At 36.2% G+C, this 27,850-nt stretch overlaps 2 protein-coding genes and 1 long non-coding RNA gene across 3 annotated transcripts; all 3 read left to right on the top strand.

The window, feature by feature from the left end:
• Nucleotides 1-9,957: 9,957 nt before the first annotated feature.
• LOC142544255 (uncharacterized) lies at nucleotides 9,958-10,461 on the top strand. The gene has a single exon (XM_075651315.1). The coding sequence runs from the start codon at nucleotides 9,958-9,960 to the stop codon at nucleotides 10,459-10,461; it is 504 nt and encodes a 167-aa protein (XP_075507430.1).
• A 13,540-nt stretch (nucleotides 10,462-24,001) lies between these two features.
• LOC142544253 (uncharacterized) lies at nucleotides 24,002-24,517 on the top strand. The gene has a single exon (XM_075651314.1). It carries the CDS (start codon nucleotides 24,002-24,004, stop codon nucleotides 24,515-24,517), a length of 516 nt encoding a protein of 171 aa, XP_075507429.1.
• An 841-nt stretch (nucleotides 24,518-25,358) lies between these two features.
• On the top strand, nucleotides 25,359-27,177 carry LOC142544928 (uncharacterized). Its single transcript, XR_012820143.1, has 3 exons — nucleotides 25,359-25,520; nucleotides 25,759-25,959; nucleotides 26,932-27,177. It is a non-coding gene; the product is annotated as an uncharacterized LOC142544928 (long non-coding RNA).
• Nucleotides 27,178-27,850: the final 673 nt, after the last annotated feature.

The raw sequence follows: 27,850 nt of genomic DNA, 5'->3' as shown, positions 1-27,850 counted from the left end.
TTACCAAGAAACGCGGTACACAACATCACAGATGCTAGTCTCGAGCTCAAGCGACCTTTATACATATTTTAGACGGATGAATCGACTAGGAACAAATTTAGATTATACAGTGTTTATAAATGAGTTTCAACATCGAATTACGATTCATTTGTATTAAAGTATAATCAAGGACTTTATCTATGCTGATTGCATGGGTATACATATAAAGTATAATGCCATAATCGAATAAAATCGTAAAATATTATTAAAATAAAGATTGTTTTACATTAGAGTCAATAAAGCCCGAGCCACAAGTTGGCTTGCCGGACACCTACTCTAGCAATCTCCCACTTGCCCTCTAGCCAACTACCCATAGATCTTAGGACCATTGTATCCATTGCTTCGCGATACTGCTCATACAATGGTCCTGGCAGGAGCTTCATCAGTGGATCAGCAACGTTATCTGCGGAGGCGACTCTCTCTACCGAAATGTCTCCTCTTCCCACAATCTCCCGGATTATGTGAAACTTTCTCAGTATATGTTTGGATCGCTGATGAGACCTCGGTTCCTTTGCTTGCGCAACGGCACCGGTGTTGTCACAGTAGACCGTGACTGGATCAACTGTTTGAGGAATAACACCCAACTCTTGGATGAAATTCCTGATCCAAACACTCTCCTTTGCTGCAGCCGATGCAGCTATGTATTCGACCTCAGTGGTTGAATCCGCTATGGTGTCTTGCTTGGAACTCTTCCAAGAGACAGCACCACCATTGAGTTTGAATACAAATCCAGAAGTTGATTTCGAATCATCCACATCTGATTGGAAGCTAGAATCAGTGTAGCATTCCAATTTTAGTTCTCCACTCCCGTATACCAAGAACAAAATCTTAGTTCTTCTCAAGTACTTAAGAACGTCCTTCACTGATTTCCAATGCAGTAGACCGGGATTCGACTGATATCGGCTTGAAACACTTAGTGCATATTCAATATCAGGTCGAGTAGATATCACACCATAAATAATACTGCCTATGGCAGATGCATATGGAATGCGGCTCATGGTTTCTATTTCTTCATCAGTCTTAGGGCACATAGACATGGATAGATTCACACCATGAGACATTGGGAGATATCCTCTCATGGACTCCTCCATAGAGAATCTACTCAATATGGTATCGATATTTGTAGATTGAGTGAGCCCTAGCATCCTCTTTGATCTATCCTTATAGATCTGTATTCCTAATACATATGATGCTTCACCCATATCTTTCATGAAGAACTTACCAGCTAACCATACTTTAGTTGATTGCAACATCCCTACATCATTCCCAATGAGTAGTATGTCATCAACATAAAGTACTAGGAATGTCATTGCACTGCCACTAACCTTTTTGTATACACGAGGTTCCTCAGGATTTTTGGTAAAATCAAACTCTTTGATAGTATTGTCAAATCTGAGGTTCCAGCTCCTCGATGCCTGTTTGAGTCCATAAATGGATCTCTGAAGTTTGCTTACTTTATTCTCACTTCCTACTGATGTGAATCCTTCAGGTTGAGACATATAAATCTCTTCCTTAATATCCCCATTAAGGAACGCTGTTTTCACATCCATCTGCCATATTTCATAGTCATACCATGCTGCTACGGCTAGCAGTATCCTAATGGACTTTAATATTGCGACTCGAGAGAAGGTTTCCTCATAGTCAACGCCTTGTCTTTGAGTATATCCTTCTGCTACCAATCTAGTTTTGAAGGTCACCACCTTTCCATCCGCTCCAAATTTCCTTTTGTAAATCCATTTGCATCCTATTGGAACAATTCCCATAGGTGGATCTACTAAGGACCATACTTGGTTCGAATATATGGAGTCCATATCGGACTGCATGGCTTCAAGCCATTTAGATGAATCGGCATTAGATAATGCTTCCTTGAAATTTCTTGGATCACATCCAGGAATGGGCTCATCTTGGCCCTCTTCATGAAGCAGGCTCAACCTATTAGGCGGTCTTGGGATCCATTCGGATATCCTAGGAGCTTGTGTTTCTTTGATTGGCTGTTGCGGTGTGGATTCTACTACTTGTCTAGTGGGTGGTTCTCGAATCTCATCGAGTTCTATCATCCTGCGTTTTCTATCTAATAGAAAATCCTTCTCTAAGAAGGTGGCATTCTTTGAAACAAACCCCTTTTTTTCACTAGGATAAATAGAAGTAGTATCCAACAGACTTATTTGGATATCTCACAAAGTAGCACAAATTGGCTGTACTATCCAATTTGTCTCCCACTGCCTGCTTCACGTAAGCAAAGCATCCTCATATTCTTAGACAAGAATATTTGGGTGGCTTTTCCATCCATATCTCATATGGAGTTTTATTCACTGCCTTTATATGGACTTGATTCAACAACCTTGCCGCTGTTTCAAGCGCATATCCCCAAAGGGATGGCGGCAACTCAGTGAATCCCATCATAGATCGAACCATGTCAATCTCGTCCGATTACAATGTTCTGACAGACCATACAATTGTGGTGTGGCAGGCGGAGTTCACTGTGAGAGAATCTCACTCTCTTTAAGGTAGTCTTGAAACTCAGTATTCAAGTATTCTCCACCTCGATCTAATCGTAGTGTTTTAATACTTTTTACTAACTGTTTATTTACTTCTGCTCTGAATTCTTTGAACTTTTCAAAGGCTTCAGACTTGTATTTCATCAAATACATATATACCCCAACCTCAAATGGTCATCGGTAAAGGTAATGAAGTAGAAATGACCAAATCTCTTGCTAACACTTAGCGGGCCACTCACATCTGTATGGATCAAATCCAACAGATCATGTGCACGTTCCACTTTCCCTAGGAAAATGGGCCTTGGTCATTTTTCCTTTCAGACAGGAGTCACATGTGTCATAGAGAGTTTATGTCTGACGAGTCAAACATGTACTCTCCCTCTAACTTCTGCATTCTTCTTTGGGAAATATGTCCCAGTCTAACGTGCCACAAATGTGCTTAGTTTAGACTATCTTGTTTTTTTTGGTTGTTGTTGAAATCGTGTTTACTTGGACATTCACTTATCATCGCCAAAACATTTCTGGCCCATATAATTTATTATGTCCAGACTTCTTACAGTGAAGCAAACATGTTCTAACATATCGGGCTTTGTCAAATTTCAGGCCCACAACTTTCTCAATAGACCCAATCATACTTACACTATGCTCATGGGCAAAAGCCCTATCTTGCATGTGTGTGGTCATGAGCTCCTTGAAAGTGATGTGCATCATTATGCGAGTTTCATGCATCATGCAACTCTTGCATGTGTTATTCGAATGTAAGCAGCATTCAACATTTTCTCAAACTGTCTCTACAGTTCATTTGACATAAAGGCGAGCATATTGCACTTTAGTTTGCATACTATGGTCCTACCATTTTGCATGCTTTGTCAGTTCAGCAAGACTGACATTAGTGTGTACACTATTTTCTCCGAATTTAGAATATTTTCTCAGCCAATCTTGAAAATTAGTGTTCGATTAGCTTGTTTTAATAACGTATATGAATTATGACGAAATCATAAATATACTGATACGGAAACAGAATAAACGTTGCCGACTATATTTAAATATTTTTAAGACGTAAAATATGGACTTTTGTTTTTACGAATGGCTTCCCACTATTTTGACATTTTCACCACCCTCTGATGACAAACGGGAAATCCACTTTCCTTAGTGAGTACGCAAGGCCCAATTGCGAAATTATGATCCCGAACAATATCAGCCAATCATAACTTTCAAAAGGTAGAGCCCAATTGCAACTCCTTGCAACCCTTATGTAATTTTTCCTCACGTTTGAGGAGGGTCCAATAATATGATCCACTTTCTCTTCACGTGTCGAGCCCGGCTCATCAATGTTGAACCTTAATGGACTGTCGCCATGAGATCCCCCAATAATATGAGCCGAAGTCATGAGAGTTCCACGTAGTTCACATCAAATATGTTAGTGGAAGTTACAGCTTTCCGGCGTCCAGGCCTCCCCAATAATATGAGCCAGACACTGACCGCGGGTGGCGTTCATCATGCAACCACCGTTGATGAAAGGCAAGGAATTATTAAACTTTCTTTTAATTATCCTTTTAATGGACTTGACTTAAATTTTGGACCTCATCCAAAATGAGAGATTTTAATTTTAAAAATTTGTCTAATCATTAATTTTAAAACTCGTGCGATGATTGTTTGTATGATTGCCGTATTCATGCAACTCTTGTTATTATATTAATAATAACGCATATACTGATTATTTATAATATATCACATATATCATAAATAATAAAGGATGATCGATAACCGAGAGCTAATTGATCTGTACGAGCCACATACGGATCCATGTCCATAACCTAGGTAAATGCAGGGAATGCAATATTACATAAGCTTCCAATATTTTACATGTCTTCGATCTTCAAAACTCTTTACGAGGATCGGGCTCACCGTCTTCAAATCTTGATCTCCCACTAATTCTAATATTTACATTAAATATCCATGGCACATTGGGATACAAATTTATGGGGTGGGAACGAACCATAAACCAGGTCCACTTTTAATTATCAAATAATCAAAAAATTACAACACATAAAATATCCTAACATACACCTAGCACATTGGTCATGGCTCTCGATCATCCTTTTAACATATAATATCATATATTATATAAATCCGATAATATCACATATTATCAATAAATCGTGTATCTCGTAAATTATCACTAACCACCATAATTATCAAATTAAATAAACACTTTTATTTAATTTCAAATAATTAAATTTCTTGTAAAACATCTTTTACCATAAATAGTTAAAATCATATTTCAATTATTTATTTTGTAAGAAATTGATTTTATCGAAATTGTTGTAGGGGTAAAATCGTCCGTATTTTCGCAAAATATCAATTGAACCCAAAATTTTAAAAAATCAGAAAATCGGCCCTGGGCCCAAACAATTCAAGCCCACGACCCAGCACGGTGCTCGAGACATTCCCGGACCCGCCTGCGCCGCCCGCTTGCTGCCCGATCCGATCGAGCGCTGGTGGGCGCGTGCGTTGGCCGCGCGCAGGCCGTGCGCGCGTGCCATGTGGACGCTGCCCGCGGCCCTGCGCGCGCGTATGCTTGGAACGGTTCCGGGCAGACCAAATTTATTTATTTATTTATTATTATTTTTTTCAAAAACAGATTTTTCAAAAATAATTTTTCGGGGCGTTTTTCATAAAAATTCTTACGCGGTTAGAAATAATAAACTCAACACAATTTAATTAAAACACACGATTGAGAATTACCGGCTCTGATACCAGTATTGGGACATCGTATTCTCGCACCCAAGACGCAGCGGAAGTTTAAAAATTTTGTTCTTGGGCGTCGTGTGTTTAAAAACATCCATAGGATATTTAGAATTATATCTTTGCGTTCTTAACGCTGGACTCCAAACTATTCCGATGTTTAAGCGGATATAGCTCTTCTTGTAAATCCATACGAAAGGCTCTTCTCCTTTGATCGCCTAATTAGGTCCACAATCGAAGACTATCTTCCTCGCTTGGATTTGCACTAGAAAATTCAAACAAATTATGCGTTGAGACTGTAATCTTCGAATTTCCAAAATCCGGATACGAAGCGGCGCGGCGGTTGAGGAATGCACTTGGCCGAAAGATTTTCTCAATCAAATTGTATATCTTGGCCGAGAGAACTCAACATGGTCGAGAGCCTTTTTAGGGAAATTTTTATTGATTCACAATCAATCAATATTTTTTAAGCTAATCAAGTCATTAATTAAAATTAAATTACAAGACTTAATTTTAGCTTACAACTCAACATGGCCGAGAGTTTTTTTTCAATTAAGGAAAGAAGATCTTTTCTTTTGTGTGCAAAATAATGGTATTTAATTAAGAGTTCTAGTGGTGCATATATAGAGTGAGACTACTAATCTAATTAGGAATTTATCTCCCACAAGGACTCTACTAATTTCATTATATTTAAACTCTCATATAATTAATATATAATGTATTTATTAATCTTTAATAATACATGATATAATAATATCATATACACATATTTTATATCACCATATAAAATATATACATGTATATGTTTATTAAATTAAATAACTATTATTTAATTTATGAACTTAACTCATTGGTTAATTTAAATTCTAGACTCTTCTAGAATATTTATGGGAATTTTTGTATTTTAGTAGTCACCACTACTAGCACAATCATTTAATTAGTAAATTCAAAATTCACGAAAAAAATAATTTCGAACTCATTATAATCCTGATCGACGATCCGAAAGCACCGATGTACTAAGGATATAACTCTTTTTTATATAATGAAAATCGAAAATTTCGAAGATCAAAGTTTTCACTTACCATATTGGGCAGCTGCCAGTTTTAGTGAACTCCTTCACAAAACATGTATTTTCACTCTCCTTCCTTATTTAGAAATCATGCTAATTTACATTTCTTCCATCCTATGGAATCAGCTTATAAACTCCTTTATAAGCTTCTTGTTTGATCTCCATCAAACTATAGTCGCCAAATTCCAACTCATTGAAATTTGACTATCTCAACGGGAACACAAAATCCGATACTTGTGTGACCCTCAATGGTTCAGAGATACAGCTAGTCGTGGGTTCACATCTCCATGTGATTCAGAATAACATTTATTCTTATTCGGGTTTACCCTAGTTAACCCCATTCTTTTTATCAACTCCTTGATCAAGAATGTCATAACTCATTTCTGATTGCACCCATCAGATTATGGTAAGAGCGTCTATTAGCATCGCCCCATGATCCTCTAGGTATCACTGATAGTGCCTGCAAGAATCTTTAGTCATGGTTAGCGTACAGTACGGTCCCTTCAACACATATATCCCGATCGAATCTGCAACCATTGGTATATCGAGAGTTGCATATGAATTCGATAACGATGTGATTTATCTTTGAGTACTAATAGTCGCATGGCATGTGCAACTATGAAAACACCTTTTCCTAAAGCCCATTTCTTGCTCTGGCCAGACACTCCCTTCACTATTAACTAATCAGATCACATAGGATATCTTCACTCGTAGGCGAACGGTGAATCCCCGACTACAATGCATTTGCTCCTACGTATTTCGAAACTACACCCAACCTCGCCACCTGATGACCCTCGATAGAGTCGGTAAACGGATCAAAGTGCATGTTAGTACGTATAACCCCTACATTGTCCTGGGTCAAAGGACTAATGGTGTACAACCATAACTATGGACTATTCCACTCGATTAGTGATAACCACTTGGAAAGTCCGAGGGAGGGTAGTTCGTATAATCATCATATGACTACCCATCTGCATGTTTGGACATCTCTATGTCCTTACCAAGAAATACGGTACACAACATCACATATGCTAGTCTCGATCTCGAGCGACCTTTATCCATGTTTTAGGCAGCTGAATCGACTAGGAAAAAATTTAGATTATACAGTGTTTACAAATGAGTTTCAACATCGAATTACGATTCATTTGTATTAAAATATAATCAAGGACTTTATCTATGCTGATTGCATGAGTATACAGATAAAATATAATGCCATAATCGAATAAAATCGTAAAATATTATTAAAATAAAGATTGTTTTACATTAGAGTCAATAAAGTCCGAACCACAAGTTGGCTTGTCGGGCACCTACTCTAACACATACACCCTTCGTAAAATCCACATAAATCCTTACATCAACAGAAATAACCAAATTTGCCATTAAATTGGCTTATTTATTAAGTCAAAAATTCGCTCTTAGTGCAATAAGTTTATATTTTTTTCTTTTTGTTTTATTTTGCTAGCGTATATCATGCGTGAGCTGCAATATCCAGTATCATGTTAGCACTATATAGTGCCACATCGGCCTCAAATGAAATGATATTAAAAGCAAAAAAAAAAACATTTATTGTCCTAAAACTAGAATTTTAGTATTTATAACCCCATAAGATCCGGGTCATGGATTACCTGGGAAACTAAATGGATTGCTCAAATTAGAGTCAATATGCTAATTACTTTCTTCATCAGCCGGGCAGGGGATAACCCGGGATATTTTCTGTCCGGGCTCATACAAGCTCTCGAGAACTTTCTACCCGAACTACCTCGAGAAGTGTGCCACACTCAAGTGTATCAGTATAGGTTATCTTATGGTTGGCGATCATTACTGTCAGAACAACATGGGTTTGGCAGTGTCAGAAAAGTCATCTGAAGTAGGGTATGGGCAGCCGTCTTACCATACTTAGCAGGTGGACACTGAAAACAAGGTAATCATGAGAATTCCTCCTATAAATAGCAGGTATCAATCTCATTTACAGATTCTAGAACTTTGAATTCTCAAGCACTCACGTATATTCATATATATACAAGCCATTTCACTTTTCTTCTTCACCTGCTGACTTAAGAATCGAAGTGGATACGTCGGACACTCCTCCGACGCCCATTCACGAGTTTATTTTATTGTTTACAGGTTACGGTAGAAGCCCGAGATCACATAGATATATTTTCCTCACAAGATATATCCTTTCCTTACTCATTTTTCTTAAACACTATATCACCTTCCAGTGGATCGCCCCGACTTTGCTCACCCAATTTACTCGGATGACATGATTGACGCAGTCTGTGGGAAATTGAGCTCAAGATGTTGATATGGCTCCTACCAGAAGAACCAACCAAGATACTTCACGGGCTCTTGGAGACGATGCACTTCTCTGGACAAGGTGGTCTTCTACCCCCAGGACCTCCAACTGTCATTACCTTGTCCTCGAAGGAGTTGGCTTGGATTATATCCGATGCGGTGGAAAAAGCCGTAGACCGGAGAGATGCTTCTCATCAAACTACACATGCAGGAGGAGAGCAGGAGGCAGGGGAGGAGGAAGCGAGGATGGAAGAGAGAAAATCAAGTGTTGGGTCCAAGTCCCCGACTTTGGTAGAGGAGTTGCAAGAGTTGAGACAGAAGATGAGGGTGTTGGAGGAACAGATAGAGGGTAGAAGTCATTCTCGGGTAGTCATTAAGGGATGCCCGTTTTCTGAAGCTATTGTCCGGGAACCTCTTCCCACGAACTTTAAGTCTGCCAAAGTTAAAGATTATGATGGCAATGCCGACCTCGAGGAACATCTGTCCAGGTTTGAGAATATGGTCATGTTGCACTGTTATGCTGACAGAATCAAGTGCAAAGTGTTTTTGACCACTCTAATTGACTCGGCGCAGAGGTTGTTTAAGGGATTGGCCCCTCAGAGTATCCATTCTTTTGAGGACTTTCAGAAGGTGTTTTTGCACCATTTTAGTGGCAGTAAGAAATACAAAAAGAATGCATTTAATCTTTTTGAAGTGAAATAGAGCCCGAAAGAGAATTTGAGGGCTTATATTCGGAGATTTAATAGAGTGGCTTTGGATGTCCCCTCTTCCGCCCCTGAGACCAAGACAACTGCATTCACCCAAGGGTTGAGGGAAGGTGAATTTTTCCGGTCATTGACAAAGAAGACACTCGGGCTTTGAAGATTTGCTAGCCTGGGCAGAAAAATATATTAATATGGAGGAGGCCCAGAAGAAGAAGAGGGAGTCGGTAAAGAGAGCGAGAGGAGACCGGATATCTAGCCCGAGGATAGGGGGCTGAGAAGGAGTAACCCGGGACATTTTTCTCATCATGTGCCCTTGAAAATTATTCGGGACCGGGAAGTCCAAGAGTGCAGCAGTGACTTGCCTCCATCTCAAAAATTTTCTAGGCCTGAAAAGAAGGGGTTTTGTACCCTTCATAAAGTGTGTTATCACAACACGGAGGACTGCAAAATGCTCAAGAGAGATTATGTCTCGCCCTCTGTCCTGGGACATAATAAACACAACAAGAAGCCGAGGTTCCCCTGTCTTGGGATAATCAAAATGATATCTCGAGGCTCCACCGATAGTGATTCTAATCGGGCTCGTAAGTAGAGGAGCAGAAGAGATTGTATGGAGGTGGAAGGGGTAAGGAGAAGTGAGGCAGTGATTAGTTTTGGCCTGAAAGATTTGAAGGGTGTCAATCTTCCCCACAACGATGCCTTTGTAATTCAAGCTAGGATAGCAAATTATGACATCATGAGGGTTTTCACGGATTCGGACAGTTCTGTTAATGTTATTTTCAATGAGGCTCTTGTACAAATGGCTCTACAAGGATATCATTTGGAAGCAGTGGACACATCACTTTTTGGCTTTACTGGCCATGTTGTCTATCCAGAAGGGGAGATTGTCCTGCCCTTATCTTTGGGCACCGAGGAGCTGAAGAAGACGGTGATGACCACTTTCACTGTGGTGGATGCCCCGTCATCATATAACATCATCTTGGGGCGGCAAGCCATGAACGAGCTAAGGGCCGTAGCATCCACCTATCACCAAAAGATTAAGTTCCCGATGGGAAGCCGAGTGGGGGAAGTCCGGGGATCAATCTCAGCAACGAATGGATCAGTAGTGCCATGAAAATCCTCGGGGTTCATCTTCCTAAAACGCTCATAAGCAACCTCTGGTCTAACTCTCGCACCATTTCCTATGTGTCGCTATAAAAAACGGGCCATACCGGCTAGTACACGGGCACTAGCATCTTGAACAGGTGGAGGCTGTGGAATCTCCTCCTCATGTCTATCCTCATCATTCCTACGCAAAATCCTTCTAGGAGGCATCTCTGTATATGTCGTCCAAACCACGTAACCAACATGCATTTAACATTTTACATGGAACATGCGATATGCAACTAACTTTTATATAATGTATCATGAAAGCATTTTAAAAGAATTTTAGCATATAAAATATGAGTCGTAAAAACTGACATACTTGAGACGTGACTTCTTGAGTTTCTCGGAGTGACAGTACACAACCCTTTAAGGAACCTTGGCTCTGATACCAACTGAAACGACCTCGAATTTTTTATTTTTTAAAATCCTGAACTCGAAAATACTACTTAAAATAACTTTAACATTTTCATAATCATAATAATTTAACATTTAAATCGCAAGTTTATCATAATATCCATAAATCATCGATTAACCAAAAATCCTACGTCGACCTTTAAAAAGATCAACTAATATAAAATTAAAGCATAAAAAAATATCTCTAATAAAATCATTAACATAAATCTTTCAAATCTTATATCTAACAATCCAGTGCAGAAACAAAAAGGTCCCTCGGGAGTGTACTGCTGCACTCGATCCACTCAATCGTCAGCGCCTCCCATAAAATCATAAAATCCTGCATCATACAAACCTAATGATTCTAATTACTAAGCAAGTTCAAAATATGAGTAGCAAATAATACATATACAATCACATGCATTTAAAAATCACAATTTTATTTAAAATAGCTTCTGAACAATAATAAACCATTTAAAATAATTTAAGCATAATTAAATCATAAATCGTAAAATCATTTAAAATAGTTTTAAGCATAAGTAACGTATTTTTTTAGAAAAAAATAGCTTTTAATCATATATCTTAAAATCATTTTAATCATAAAGCTTTCAATCATTTATCATTTTGGGTGAGGTTTGATCCTCGAAAGTGACTAGCTTTTATCCTTTGGTCGACTGATCAATCTTTCGCTCCACATGGTCCATGGGGGTGGGCGCTAGGCTCCATTGTGAAAAACGATCGTCGGGGTCTCTTTGGTGCCTTGTTCCGTAAACGGGGTCCCTCTGGGACCTTGGCACTCACGATATCCCCACAAAATCATATATCATACATCATGACTTTTGTCACAGTCAATTCACATCCCTCAAAATATTTTTCTTTTTCTTTTAATATCATAACATATCATAGCTTTCCAAAAATAACATTTTAAATAGTATAAATTGCACAGCTTTACCATAAATCATAAAATATCATATTTTCATCAAAATCATCATTTTAAATCAATAATTATCATTTAACATGTGTTATGATCCTTCGGGACGCTGTCAAGCTTTTACGTATTTTCCAAGTTTAAAATTACTGTTTTGCCCCTAGACGTAAAAATTCTCGATTTTATCTTTTTTTGCTTTTAATCACATGAGTTTATTCTAAATAATTATTTAAGCTTTAATATAGTTTTTCATAATTTTATTCGGCTTAATTCGAGACTCTTCAATTAATTCTTTAATTAACTATTAGAAAGACGATTCAATTCCGGATAAATTCAAAACTCATTATTTTGATCCCAAATTTTAAACATAAACTTTTTATTACCTAATCTACCCTTTTGAGATATTAACCACACCCGTGGACCCATGGTTCCAATTTTAGTTCGTTAAATTCGAAATATGACCCTCACTCGAACACACCGAGCCATCTCCTTATTTACTCGAGCCATGGTCGAGCCACCTCAAGCAAAACTCAAGCCAATCCATCTAGGCACCCTCCTGACCGACCTTGACCCAAATAACCAGACCCTAACTCGTTCAAACCCTTCTGCCCCTTAACTCGATTGCATGCATGTGTATATGTGTGTATCCTAGTTGCACTAGGACTCCTAGTTAGCCTAGGACTCTTCCAGCCACTTAACTAGCGACCAACTCAGACCCTCACTGACCCTGGACCATGCTCAGCTTCGTTCCAGACCAGCACAAGCCCTTGGACGAGCCCCTAACCCACACAACTCCTCCTGCGCACAACCAAGACCCACGCGGCTGCTGCGAACTCACGCTTAAAGACTCCTAGCCAACTTATGACACTTCCAGTCACGCCACCACCGAGTACAATTGACCCTAACCGAGCCTGGACCATGCCCAGATCCAACCAAGCCCAGCCCAGACCTTTGAACCCCTGCAGTGAACCACTTGAATTCAGAATATCAACATGGGTGCCCTTGAGCTTCTCACGCTGCGGTCGATCCAGTGGCTAGCCCAGCCGTGCCACTCCCTGGCCCAGCCCTCGGCCTTCCTCCTTAGACTATAATAGACCACCCTGGCTCACCCCAGCCAGCCGCGAACCACCCCTGCAGTCTTCTCCCCCCCCATGCGTGCCTTGGATGAGTCCTAGCAACAGTGGACTCTTACTTGCACACTGATTCTCGAGTCCTAGCCATGCTAAGAGTCTACCAGGCCCTCACACATGACCCCCTAGAGCCCCAGCCAGCCCTGGCCGAGCCAACTTGCACCCATGCATAGTAACCGAGTCCATGACTCAAGTGCAACCCAAACAAACCCTTGGTCCTCTTCTGATTGTTTCCCATGGTTTCCAGCATGTTTTCTATTGAATTTTATCATATTTTAATCACAATTTATTCATATAAAATCTTACGTTGGCAGCGTACTCTTTGGATTCAAAACGCTTTTCACAACAAGCGTAAAATCGTAAAAACATTGAAAATACTTATCATACCGAAAAATTAATCAAACACTAACATTTTTCATGCATAAACAATTAAATCATGCATATTATGATTTTTATGATGTTTTAAAAAGTTTAGAGAACGTGCCTTTGCGTTTATAACGCTCGAATACGTGATCGTCGGTGAGGAAAGACGAACGGGCGACGAAGACTCCTAGCTTTTCTTTCCTTGTAAATTTCAAAATTAATGTGTGTACTGGTGGGTTTATTTCGGATGAATAAGGTGCTGAATTGTGGTGTTTTGAATGCCTAGGTAACCTATTTATAAATTAATCAACATGCTAATGAGTTTTGGTTTTGGGCTTGTAAGCTTAAGGGCAATTGGGCCTACTTTAAATAATTAAATTGAGCTCAATAAGACTTATTTAATTAAATAATAAAAGTTTATAAAAATTAATTTTAAAAATAATCCCTTTTATATTTTAAAAATTTCTTGTTTGCCCAAAACCGGCTTCCCGAGAAAAATCAAGCTCGACTCGTAAAATAATTCGAAATCCAACATTTTTAGAAAAATTAAATCATTTTTAATCATATTAGGAGGCCTTGCAATTATTTAATGAAAAATAAATATTCTTGTCTTGGTCGTCCCCGGTCTCCTTTTCCCTGTCAACTTTCGAATATTCGGGTAAAATCCTTCAATTTCATGAAATCATGACATATAATCATTTGATCATATAATAAATATCATGCAAGCATTTAAAATCAATTAAGTAAAATAATTAAGCAATTAAAATAATTTTGCATGCATGTGGTTTACGTAGGTTTTGTTTTCGGACATTACAGTAACTACTCCTTATCATCCTTAAACAAATGGATAAGTGAATTAGCTAATAGGGAGATAAAGCAAATTTTGGAAAAAAGTGTTAATCCAAATAGAAAAGATTGGTCTCTACGACTTAATGATGCACTTTGGGCATATCGAACAGCTTTTAAAACATCTTTGAATATGTCTCCCTATTGGTTGGTTTACGGAAAGCATTGTCATTTGCATGTGGAATTGGAACATATAGCTTATTGAGTGATCAAAACTTTTAATTCAAGCATGGATGATGCCAACAAATTGCGAAAATTGCAACTTAATGAACTTGATGAACTTAAAAATGACGCGTATGAGAATTCAAGGATTTATAAAGCAAGAATCAAATCATTTCATGATAGGACAATTCTTAGAAAATCCTTTGAGATTGATAAAAAAAATTTACCCTATTAAGGCTAGCGGTTTGGAGAAACTCTCTTTCCACACCGGGTTCAGTAATCCTTGTCAATCCACCCCCCGGCCCCATACTCTTTATTCTCAATTCCATTTTGCTTTATAATTCTTGACTTCATATATTCCCAGGAAAATTATGATCAAGATGGAGAGACCCTTATGTTGTAAAACATGTGTATACTTATGGATCTGTGGTCATAGAAAATCCGAAAAATGGCGATGTTTTTAAAGTAAATGGACAAAGAATTGAACCATTTTTAAAGTAAATTCCTTAATATTTTTTTTTCCCGGTTAAATGGTGGATAACGATACTCCGTGACTCTCATAGTCGGTTAAATCAGTTTCCCACAATTGCTAATACAAAAATTTTAAAAAAAGAAAATGGATGAAATTCTCTCAAAAATTTGTAAATATTTTCCCTCTGTTTTTAAAAATGTTCTAAGAAACATTTATGCAGGTAAGTGTGAAAGATTGAGATTGCTAATGCAAAAAAGAAATCCAGAAGATATTCATATTTTAATAGAAGCTAAGGTCCGATTAGGTGGAGAAGTTCCACGGTCATTGCTCATTCGATATATGTTTGGATTAGGAAAAATCACTTATGCGAAAAAACGAAGGGCCAAAAGGTTAGGGGTTTGTCATAAATGTGCAAGATGGACTTACGACAAACGATGCAAATCTTTGGAATGTGTTTCCAATAATAAAGAAGATAAAATTGGTTTAATTAAGAATGAGCTGAGTACAAAGTCTTTAGATAACATCTTATTGACTCTTGAGACGTATTCTAGTGGACACGTGCATATTAAACTTCTCAGTTTATGAAAACAATTCCAAGATGAGCGTCATCATAATAGTCTTGGGAATCCGACTAAAAAAGACCATGTTTGCCAATTTATAAGAAAATTAGATGGAAAGCATATCCTTGACTCATAGAATGCATTGAAGCCGTTTCTAGAAGTAAAATCAGAGGAAAATTATGAGCCACAATCACATTACTGTCTATATGCATGTGTCTCATTATTTTTTTACTGTTTATTCTGCTTACAGCTATGACCCATAGTTTTTTCATAATAACATATTACCCCTATAAAATCTCTCCTCTTTCTTTCTATTTTCGCAGACTAAAAAGAAAGTAAAAACATGGCTGGATCCTCTGCACAAACATTGAAAAATATTTGTGTATTTTGTGGATCGAGTACTAGAAAAAATGAAGTGTTTGTAGAAGCAGTAAATAATATTGGAAAGATATTGGCTGAGAGAAAAATTCACTTGATATATGAGGAGGTAATATTGGGTTAATGAGATCTGTTACAACATCTGCTCATCTTGGAGGTAGTCAGGTTTTGGGTATTATTCCTACAACTTTAGCTAAATTAAATATTACAGGTGTTACAATTGGGGAGGAATTAAAAGTTTCTTCTATATATATGAAAGAATCACCATAATGATTGAAAATTCTGATACTTTTATCGCACTACCAGGTGGTTTTGGTACATTAGAAGAAATTTTTCACATTGTTTCTTGGGCACAACTTAATATCCATAATAAACATGTTGGCTTGTTGAATATCAATAATTATTATGACAGTTTATTGACATTTCTTGATAAAGTTGTGGAACAGGTTTACATTTCAGAAAATTCACGACGGATGATCATGTATACTTCAACTGCTGACCAATTAATTGATGATTTGGAAGTTTTTGTTCATAAGCCTGATTCGATGATAACAAAGATCAAAGGTCGCAATCAACTAGTAAGAAAAAAAATTTGGATCATTGATTCAAAAGTCGTGGATTGGTTTCTATTTGTTTCAGTTTGTTATTTTCTATAAAATTCCAGGTGATATCTCTTTCATTATGTACTTTTTATTAATAGTTATTATGACATTAGGGACAATGTCATATTATGATTGGGGGAGAACAAATTTATAAAAAAAAAACTTGTATATTAAAAAAAATTATTTTAAATTAAAACCATGTTTATTGTTTGTATCTTTGTAATTTTTGCAAAAAGATCACACATTAAATGTTTGAAAGGTTTATATTAGAAAATGTATTAATAAGGATGTTTAAATTTTTATTTGAAAAAAAATCAATTTTAATATTCTGGTCACTATAAAAATATGATTTATGAAATCTTTTTGAGTGATTAACCATTGTCATAAGATCAATTATTAAAGTATAAAGCCCAATATATACATGATAAGAGTACCCAAAATTTTAAACTCACATATATTTTGTGAGTGAGTGGAGAGGATTGAGAAAACAGTTGTCGAGCCTTTATTGATCATGAGAGAGGCTATCTATTGTTTAGATCTTGAGTTCTTATTTTGAAAGAAAAAAATAGATATTTCCTGATAAAAAAGAAAAAAATGATGAAGATCTATGTAATTTTAAAGTTATATGCTACGACTCAATCATCTCTCATTTAAAAAAATGAAAAAAAGAAAGAAAAAAATAGAAAGAGAGAAATATATTGTACAAATTAAATATATATGTGGTCAAGGTGGATATACTTAGTCCAATTCTATGATGTTATATATAAAAAAAAAGATCAAGAAAAAATATATTATAAGAATAACTAGATTTTGAATCAATGAATTTCCTATCTTTTGTTTAATCTGGCTCGTTTGTTTGTCTGCATTCTGTAAACTATTTTCCTGAGCATTTATCTGTATTCCAACTCAATGAAAGAAATCGTTCCCATTAATTGAAACATTTATTAACCTGTGAGGATTTGAAGTTGAGACTCTTACTAGGAATTTCTGAAGGCCATGTACATTTAATTAACTTAAAATAAGCTTTGAATTGATCAACTCAAATTATTTCATAAGTTAAAATTACGATGATCTTGATATAACTTTGACATTTTTCAACTTTAATTTAAACACTTGGATAGTTCAGATTACATTTCTATTTAAATTAATCAATATGTTTTGTGTTGCTATTAATATTTAAATTGTAAGGGACTAGCAATAAGCAGGTTAGGGGTGTGATAAACATAAAAATTTTACATTAATTAAATTTTTTATAATATAAATTTATAGTTTTAGTTTTATTAAATTTTTAAATATTATATGTTTTATAATAAATTGTATAAAATATAAATTATTGTGTAATTATAAGTTTTTTTTTACAATTTTTACAGGTTCGATAAAACAAAAATAACATTGGCTTTGAAAATAGGATTAAGATTATTCTTGGACCTGTAGAAAGTTGATTTTAATATTTACAATATTGGTGGCAAACATGAGATTAAAATCATCTTACAACTGGTATCAAATTAAGCAACAAATAAAGTTACCAAATGAGTGTTAGTTTTATCATGCTCTAGCATTTTGACCGTATCTCTCAAATTACTTGGTCAAATGATAAAAAAATACAACATTTCAAAAAACTCAAATATCTACATGTTTTGTTTTTGTGGAAAAACAAAATTGGATGAGAATATTTTCAAAAATGATGTGTATGATGACATAATTTCTTGGAACACCAATGAAGAATAATGTGTACAAAATAATATTTTATTTGTTGTATCCCCAAATATGGCTATAAGTAGAGGTGTATTATAATGTATTGAGATATCCCTCATTTTATCAACAAACCTTTGAGTTCATGATATTTCTCTCTTTGTTTTTCCTTTATTTCTTCATTTGAATATATTTAGCATGTTAATTTCATATTCAAAATTTTACACTTTGAATAATGAGTAGCTAACTTCCCGAAGTTGAGATGAAAATGTGAAACTCTTGGTATGATAATAAGGTTATTAAAAGGTAATAAAATATGTTTTATATGATTTAATCATTATTTATTGTTTATGATATATTTATTTCTTTAATCATTATTATACTCTACTTATAAGTGAGAGTTTTTCATTTATTGTTGTTATATATTGCGCTAAATTCTTGGAACCATTTAAATGTTAGTTTGATATTACCAATTATTTAAAGTGGATACCTTGATTTATTACATATGAATATATCATAATATTAATTTCTTGATACCATTTAAATGTTTGTTTGGTTTTACTAACCATTTAAAGTGGGAACCTTAATTTAGTGTTTACAAAAATATATATAGCACAATAAATACTTGACAACATTGATAAGTTTTGGTATATATTATATGCTTATAAGATAATAATATATAACATAATATAAATATCATTATTTAATATATTGGAACCATTTTATTAAGTAGATTTCAAAAATGATCATTAATGTTAACTTTATTAAAATACCAAAGAGTGAGTCCTCTAATATCAACTACTTGAATTAAAATTTGAACAATTAAAAATTACCAATTAAAGATTCAAAAAATTAAAAGAAAAAAAAACAAACAAAAGGACGTTGTAGTGGACTTGTAGTTACCTTAACTTCCCTGTGGATTCGATATTCGGACTCACCGAATTATACTACTTATGCACAATCTGCTCTTGGGAGTGACAACAATCAAATTCGCATCAGATAGATTTCCAGCAGATGTCAGTATGCATTAGACCACCCAGCGGGAAATCTTTTTGTCTTTGAGGCAGTAAGGAACAAGAAAATGTCGCACATTATCTCCTGCATCTGTGCGAGGAAGCTTATGAGGATAGGTTGCCAAGCGTTTCTAGCGAGTGTTAATTCAGTACTTATTCCAGATATTTAGGAGTTAGAGGATGTTGAGGTTGCCAGAAAATTTTCTGACGTATTTCCTGAGGATGTTTTTGGCATTCTAGCGGACCGAGAAGTGGAATTTTCTATTGAATTGATGCTGGGTATGGTGCCTATCTCTAAGGCATTCTATCGTCTAGCACCAGTTGAGATGAAAGAGCTGAAAGATGGTAGTATTAGAAAGATGGTAGTATGCGACTCTGCATTGATTATAGAGAGCTGAACAGAGTCACCTTTAAGAATAAGTATCCCTTACCTAGAATCGAAGACTTGTTTGATCAACTGCAAGAAGTTTCGATTTTCTTGAAAATAGATCGTTCGTGATACCATCAGCTGAAGGTGAAGGAGCCAGATGTTCATAAGACGGCTTTCAGGTCTCGATATGGGTATTACGAGTTTATGGTGATGCCATTCGGGTTGACCAATGCGCCAGCGATTTTCATGGATCTCATGAATTGCGTATTTCAGCCATATCTATATCAATTTATCAAAGTCTTTATAAATGATATTCTTATTTACTCGAGGAGCAGAGAAGAGCTGAAACGTCCTCTACTTTTTAACTTTAAAATATTATTAATTTTTTTATAAACATTATTTCAAAAATTAATAATTAAAATCACTTGACATTTTCATAAATCAAAATAGTTTAACATCTAAAATCTCAAGTGCATAAGTATACCTAACTCGTAAATTACAAAAATTCAACTCCAACCTTTAACATGATCATCTTACTTCAAAATAAAACATAAAAATCTTTAATAAATCATTAAAAAAATTCTTGAAATCTTTTAACTATCAATTTAATACGGAAAAATAAAGACCCTCGGGAGTGTACTGCTGGACTCGTTCCACTCAAGCGTCAGCGCCGCCCTCAATAACATCATCACCTGCAGCATTCAAACCTAGTGAGTCTAATGACTCGGCACATTCTAAACATGAGTAGCAAATAATACATATACAAGCACATTCATTGAAAATCATACTTTTATTTACAATAAATTTGTAAGCATAAAAAAATAGTAAATCGTCAAATGATATAGCCTTCAATCATTTATCAATTTGGATAAAGTTTGATCCTTGAGAGTGACTAGCCTTTTATCCTCTGGTCGACTAATAAGTCTTAGCTCACCATTGCGCATGGGGACGGGCACTAGGCATTAACATAAAATGGAAATACGATCATTGGGCTCTCTCTGGGGCCTTGTCCCGTAAACGAGCTCCATCTGTGGCCTTCTTCCTCGCGATATTCCTAAAAATCATATATCATATCTTTTTTGTCACAATCAATTCACTTCCTTCAAAATATATTTCCTCTTTCCTTTTTTAAATCATAAAATATCATGACTTTCAAAAAATGGCATTTTTACAGTAAAAATTGCACAGCTTTACCATAAATTATAAAATATCAAATTTTCCTCAAAATCATCATAATATATCATTTAACATGCGTTATGACCCTTCGAGACGCTGTCAACCCTTTTTGTGCTACCCAGGTGTGTAAAATGACCGTTTTTCCCCTCGAAGTAAAATTTCTCGATTTTGACTTTTTCATACTTTCATTTACTTTAGACAATCCAAAATAATTATTTAAGCTTAAATTTTAATGTTTTAAGTTAGCTTAAATTCGAGGCTTTCGATTTAATTTCCTATTTATTAATTCGTGAAGCGTTTAATTTTTGAATCAATTCAAACTTCAACATTTTCTTCCAAACTTTTAAACATACACTTTTTAAACCTAAAAGACCCTTGTGAACCATGAAACGAACCCCGTGGACCATGGTTCAAACCCTTACCCATTTAACCCAATAATTCGAACCCTAGTTGTTTCTCTCGGGCCATCTCACATTTTCCTTGAACCATGGCCGAGCCACCTGGAGCCACCCTTGACCAGACCATCTAGTGACCCTACTGACCAGCCTAGACACATACTAACTCACCCACCTAGCCCCTTGATCGAGACACAGCTGCGCGAGTTCCTTCCTAGTCGTGGTACGAGTCCTAGCATATATATATATTCATGCAGCCCCTAAACCCGAGTCACCCTCGAGCCAGCATGGACCACACCCTGCCTAGACCCTCCTAGACCATTCTCCAACCCCTGCTCGCCAGCCCCAGCCAGCACCAAACCCCTACAGTCGCGCGAAGCCGCCTGCGCGTGCCAAGGAAGAGTCCTAGCCCCCACGGGACTTTTCCTCGGAAGTTGTCCAAGAGTCCTAGCCATGCTAGGGCTCTTCCTAACACCTAACCACGTCCAGCCCAGCCCATAGCCTAGCCCTAACCGAGCCATGTGTAGTGCCAAGCCCTTGGACATTCCACCTTCCCATCAGTTTTACTTGGAAACCCTAGGACTCTCCTTCCACGACCAAGCTCAGTTTCTAGCTTTCATTTCAACCCTTAAAGGCTCTTTTCCCGTCCCTAAAACACCTCCTATTGGTAGCGTACTCGTTGGAAATCATAACACGTTCATATATACGTAAAAACTTTCAAAACTTTAAAAATAAAGGTCAAAACATTAGGCAATTTAAAATCCTTTAATTTTCATGCTACAATAAAAAAACATGCATATTATGGATTGAATGATGCATCGAGGGAGTTTAGAAACGTGCTTTTGCGTTTTAGAACGCTCGAAAATACGATCGTCGGTGTGGGTGTGAGTAAGAACGAACGGCGACGAAGACTCCTTGTTTCTCCTCTCCAATTTTCGAAAATAAGTGTTTGATGTGTGTTTGGCTGCTATGAGTGCTAGAAAACCTAGCTTTTTGGTTTTATAGATTTTAATTTGTATGATATTGAGCTTGGGTTTTGGGCTTTTAAATTAGGAGCAATTGTGCATATTCATCCTAGGTAAATTGGGTCCAATAACATATATTTAATTGAAAAATAAAAGTTTATAAGAAATATTTTTCAAAAATATTGCATTTGATATTTTAAAAGTCCTTTGTTTACCCAAAATCGACTTCCGGGATAAAATCGAGCACGTCTCATAAAATAAGAACTCTATAATTTTTAGAAAAAATTGATCATTTAATCATTTTAATAAGCTTTGAAAATATTTATTTTGTCTTGGTCGTCCCCGGTCTCTTTTCCCCAGCCTATTATCGAATATTCGAGTAAATCCTTCAATTTCATGAATCACGCACTTAATATATCAATTAAGTATTTAAAATCAATTAAGTAAAATAAATATGCAGTTTAAATACTTTGCTTGCATGCGGTTTACGTGTGTTGGATTTTTGACATTACAAGAACACTGTCAGCATTTAAGAACGGCTCTACAGATATTGCAAGATAGAAAGTTATTCGCTAAGTTCAGCAAGTGTGAGTTTTGGCTCGAGAGAGTGGCATTCTTAGGGCACATTATTTTCTAGAGATGGATTTGAGGTCGATCCCAGCAAGGTCGAGCAGTTAGAGAGTAACCAGTACCTAAGAATGTGACCAAGAACCGCAGTTTATTTGGTCTACCTAGCTACTACCGGAAGTTCATTCAAGGTTTATCTTCTACTATAGCACCCCTAAACGCCTTGACGAAGAAAAATGTGAAGTTTATTTGGGAATCAAACTGCCAAGAGAGTTTCGAGAAGCTGAAGCAAGCTTTGACTTCAACGCCAATTCTATCGATGCTATCAGGGCAAGGAGAGTATATTCTCTATACAGACGCTTCAAAGCTTGGTTTAGGTGCAGTCCTGATGCATAATGATCGAGTGATAGCATATGCGTCCAGACAGTTGAAGGTTCATGAGAAAAATTACCCGACTCATGTCCTCGAGCTTGCAGCAGTAATATTTGCTCTAAAGGTCTTGAGACATTGCTCATATGGGGAAACGTACAAGATTTTCATTGATCATAAAAACTTGAAGTACTTCTTCACACATATAGAGTTGAATTTGAGGTAGCGAAGATGGTTAGAGCTGGTGAAGGATTACGACTGCGATATTAGCTACCATCCGGGAAAGGCTAATGTGGTCGCATACGCGTTGAATAGAAAGACAGCTGTTATCGCACAATTGACAGTTCGGAAACCATTGCAAGCAGAGATTCAACGATTCGATATTCTAGTGTATGCTAGGAGTGACGCTCCTAATCCTGCTACTATGACAGTTCAGTCGATCCTGAGGGATAGAATCCGTGAAGGTCAGTCTTCTAATGAGCAATTACCGAAATAGAAACTGAGAGATGAATCGAAGGGTCGGAATCTGTATTCTGAGGAGCATGGCATAGTTCGATATCGAGATTGACTATGAGTTCCTAGTGGTGAGTCACTGAGAGAAGTGCTTATGAATGAAGCCCATAGTACTCCATACTCCATTCATCCTAAAAGTACAAATATGTATAAAGATCTACAGACATTGTATTGGTGGCCGGGCATGAAACGAGACATCTTACGTTTTGTTTCCAATTGTTTGACATGGCAGCAAGTTAAGGCTAAGGTAGAACACCAAAGGAAAGTAGGAAAGCTTAAGCAACTTCCTATTCCCGAGAATAAATGGGAAAATACCATGATGGTTTTGTAGTGGGATTATCAAGGACTATCAGGAGATTCAATGCTTTTGAGTGATAGTTGATCGTCTTACAAAATCAGCACACTTTCTATATATTAAGATGACATTCACCATGACACAGTACACAGAGTTTTACATCCGAGAGATAGTCCGACTGCACGGAATTCTAGTGTCTATTGTTTCGGGCAGAGATCTGAGATTCACATCGTCTTTGTGGAAGAGTCTGCATTCACCTATGGGGACGAAGCTGTTGTTCAGTACATCATTTCATCCTCAGACCGACGGTCAGTCTTAAATGGTGGTTCAAATTTCGGAAGATCAACTCCAATCTTGTGTAATCGATTTCCAAGGCAGCTGGGAACCAAAGCTACCTTTAGTGGAGTTCACATATAACAATGTCTACCGATTTTCTATAGGTATCGCTCCTTACAAGGCACTTTATGGAAGAAAGTATAGATCACCGATACATTGGGATGAGGTTGGTGAAAGAGGAGAGTTAGGACCAGACTTGATCAAGCAGAGAGCGGAGCTAGTTGTCAAAATCCGAGATAGAATGAAGACTGCTCAGAGCCGCCAGAAAAGCTACGAGTATAAGCGGCGAAAGGTGCTAGAGTTTTCAGTAGGTGACCATGTGTTTGTAAAGATAGCACGTATGAACGGTGTTATGAGATTTGGTAAGAAAGGCAAACTCACTTCGAGGTTCATAAGACCGTTTGAGGTTCTGAAAAGGATTGGAACATTTGCTTATAGAGTGGCGTTGCCACCGATTTTGGCCGGAGTGCATAATGTGTTCCATATCTCGATGCTGTGAAAGTATATATCGAATCCTTTACATGTACTGAATTATGAACCTCTATAGTTGACTCCAAAGATTTCTTATGAGGAAAGGCATACGCAAATTTTGGATAGGCAAGAAAGAAGGCTCCGGAATAAGGTCATTCACAAGGTCAAAGTCAAGTGACTAAATTATTCGGAGAAGGAAGCTACTTGGGAAACTGAGACTGACATGAGGAGTCACAACCCGAAGTTATTTTTTGAGTCTTAATTTCGAGGACAAAATTTCATTCGAGGGAGTTAGACTGTAAGGTCCAAAATGCGATAATATAATCCAACTTCATGCAAATCTAGAAAATAGAAAATTCTTAATTAAATTATTTTAATTGCATTGGTTAAATATGGTGGGCATGTTTATATGTTTCAAAATGTAGTTTTCTATTATAATGCATAAAAATATGTTTTTAAGGGTTATCCGAGACACGACCGAGGAACGAAGACCAGAGACGGTAAAGGAAAATTTTTTTTATTAAATGATTATTTAATCTATGGCATAGTTAATATGTGATTTTTTAAAATGGTTTGTTTGAGATGTTTTTACACGCCGAGTCGTATTTTAAATCGGTAATTGATTTTAGAAAAAAACAAGGAGTTTTTGGAGGCTCGGTTAATATTTTCGAAAATTTGTGTGACTATCAATAGTTCAAGGATACATTTTGTTGTGGGTTCACAACTCATGTGAGACAACATTTGTCCATATTCAAACTTAGTATAATTGGCCTCATTCTGTGCATCAACCCTTGATCAGAAGAATTTAGGTTCGGGGAGCATCAAAGTCGGAAATGATTAGTGGTCAAGACAAGCGCAAAGAGGTGGAGCGTAATGAGTTAGGACAGCCGATTGGAGATAATTCAGTTAAATATGTTTCTTTTCTAGGTTGCATGATAAAGGAATTTGGGCCATATTCATTGGATGGATGGAATGACATAAATGAAGATGTGAAGGATAGGATGTGGAGTTGTCTTCAGGTAATATCTTCAGTCACTTAATATTTCATTTCAAGTTTTATTATATTTTTTAGAAATATTATCGTGTTTCTATGTACAGATGCACTACAAGAAAATACCGTTGTTAAAAAGCATTTTTTTAACCAAAGACAAACGGTTTTCTAAAAACCGTTGTCTTTTAGCATTTTTTGGGGGTCAAAACGGTTTATAAAACTGTTGTCTTTGAGCGTGTTTGCGTTTTCCGTTTTTGTTGTAGGGATGAATTATAAAGCTGGAGATTGGGAAAAAAAATTCAATTTTTCAAAAGTTAGCTAAATTGTGGCACGGTAGAAAATTCAAACTGCAAATACTTGTACGAAAAGCTAATACAAGTCGAGTGGCTTCACGAAATCTCTGTCTTTTGAAGCCCGAAGTTATGGACCAAAATCAGTGGGACTTGTTTGTAAAGAGGACACTATCACCTACCTTTCAAGTAAGTATTATTTCACTTTTCTTATAGATATGAAACAATATTCGATTGTGGTAATCCTTTTCCATGCAAGAATATTTCAAAATTTCTGTGGAAACTAGCAGAAATAAAAGCTGAAAGTTGAATCTTGTTTGGATAGTTCTGGAAACCGAACTTTCAACCATCTGGTTGAAAACTAAAATTGTTGATGTAAATTAAAAGAAGGAAAAAATCAAATGGGTAATGTTGAAATGGACAAAGCATACTAGTTATTTCAATATGTTATTGGACAAAATGAGGTAGATTTATAAAAAGGCTCTTTTTTCACAATTAAATCCCTGCTAGATGAGTATACATGTAACAAAAATTTCATCTTGTGGGAAGATCAATGCTATGACCACAAGAAAGCACTTGAATGCAATTTTTATGTTGTGCAATTTATTGTTTTCTTACAGACGTTGATTTTGCTTCAGAATTTCTTATGAAATTATTTTAGAGGGCGATGTCGTGTGCTTGTTGTTCATGTGCTTATTTGGTTCCATTTTGTGAAATGTTTGTTACATTACAATATGCATGATTTAACAAACATTACAATATGCACGATTTCTCCTTTATTTTGGTTGTACATGGTGTTCTTGGATTTTAGAGGGCTTGTTTGTTATGTGATATTTCGAATCTGGAATTTTCATTCCAAGAACTTACCAGTCGTTGCATTTCGATATTAGAAATCAATTTTTCCTGAAAGTTCAACAGTAGTTTTACATTATGCTTACCACATATGCGCCATTACGTGCCTTTAATCTTTTGCCCTATTGTGTGATTCCGCCATGTCTAGCCCAATAGTCTATGTTTAATATCTACATTTGTAATGATTCCACCATTACATGTTAGCAATTTATCATGATTGTTACTCTCTCTCGGGGTTTCATTGCTTCTTTTTGTTGCAATTCACTTGATAATACTTGTAATTAATATATTGGTTATGTTATATCTCAGGAAAAGAGTGCAAGATTTAGAGCAATGAGGGAAAAACAAAACCACATTCACACAATGAGCCGGAGAGGTTATGTTTGTTTGACTCACATTATGGTAAATATTATTTTTTTATATTTTCTAATTTAAGTAATAAGTAATGGTATATATATACATCTTTTGAATTTATATATTTCTATATTTAAGAAGAAGAAAACTAAGGGAGATACAAAAATTATAAGATCGCAAGTTTGGATTGAAGGGTACAAGAAAAAAGAGGAATCTAGTACTCAAGCTGTTGGAGAGAAAATGGTAATAGAATTATGCTTTTTTTATTTGCATCAGATCCTAAGAAAAAAATGACCAACCTAAATTTTTTATTTTCTCATAAATTATCTTTGTTATTTGCAGAAACAAATACAAGAATGTTCACATGTGTCTCAGGACACAACTAACATTGATGATTATGCAATTAGCCTTGTGTTTGGCAAGGAAGATCAGGGTAGAGTGCATGGGATGAGCTTTGGGGTTACACCATCAAAATTTGGAGCTTATGTACAGCAAAATGGCACTGTTAAACAATTTCAAGATACGGTGCATAATTCGAGTGTCTTCCGCTTGGTTTGAAAACCAAATTCGATTTAATTCACATGTGTTCAATATTTCAAGAACCGAGCTATTGTAGCTCAACAATGATCCCCCTAATCGATCCTATCAAAGATTTTTACAAACTAGGAATCGTAAAATTAACAAATTTGTATTGTTTATTCGCAGTCAAATTTGAAGAATGTGAGTTGTGGAGATATATGTGCTAATAGTAAATGTAAGATGCTTCATTGGTCTGTTGATAGATTAGTTGTTGTAGAAGGTCGAATTGCATCTACAGATGTAAACACAAAAGTGCATCATGTTGTTCTTGGCAGATCTTGTTTGAAAGTTTGGG

Source organism: Primulina tabacum, chromosome 5, assembly GCF_025594145.1.
Source record: "Primulina tabacum isolate GXHZ01 chromosome 5, ASM2559414v2, whole genome shotgun sequence".
Taxonomy (NCBI): Eukaryota; Viridiplantae; Streptophyta; class Magnoliopsida; order Lamiales; family Gesneriaceae; genus Primulina; species Primulina tabacum.
Note: the sequence above shows the minus strand (reverse complement) of the source record. Positions and strands in the feature narration are given on the sequence as shown.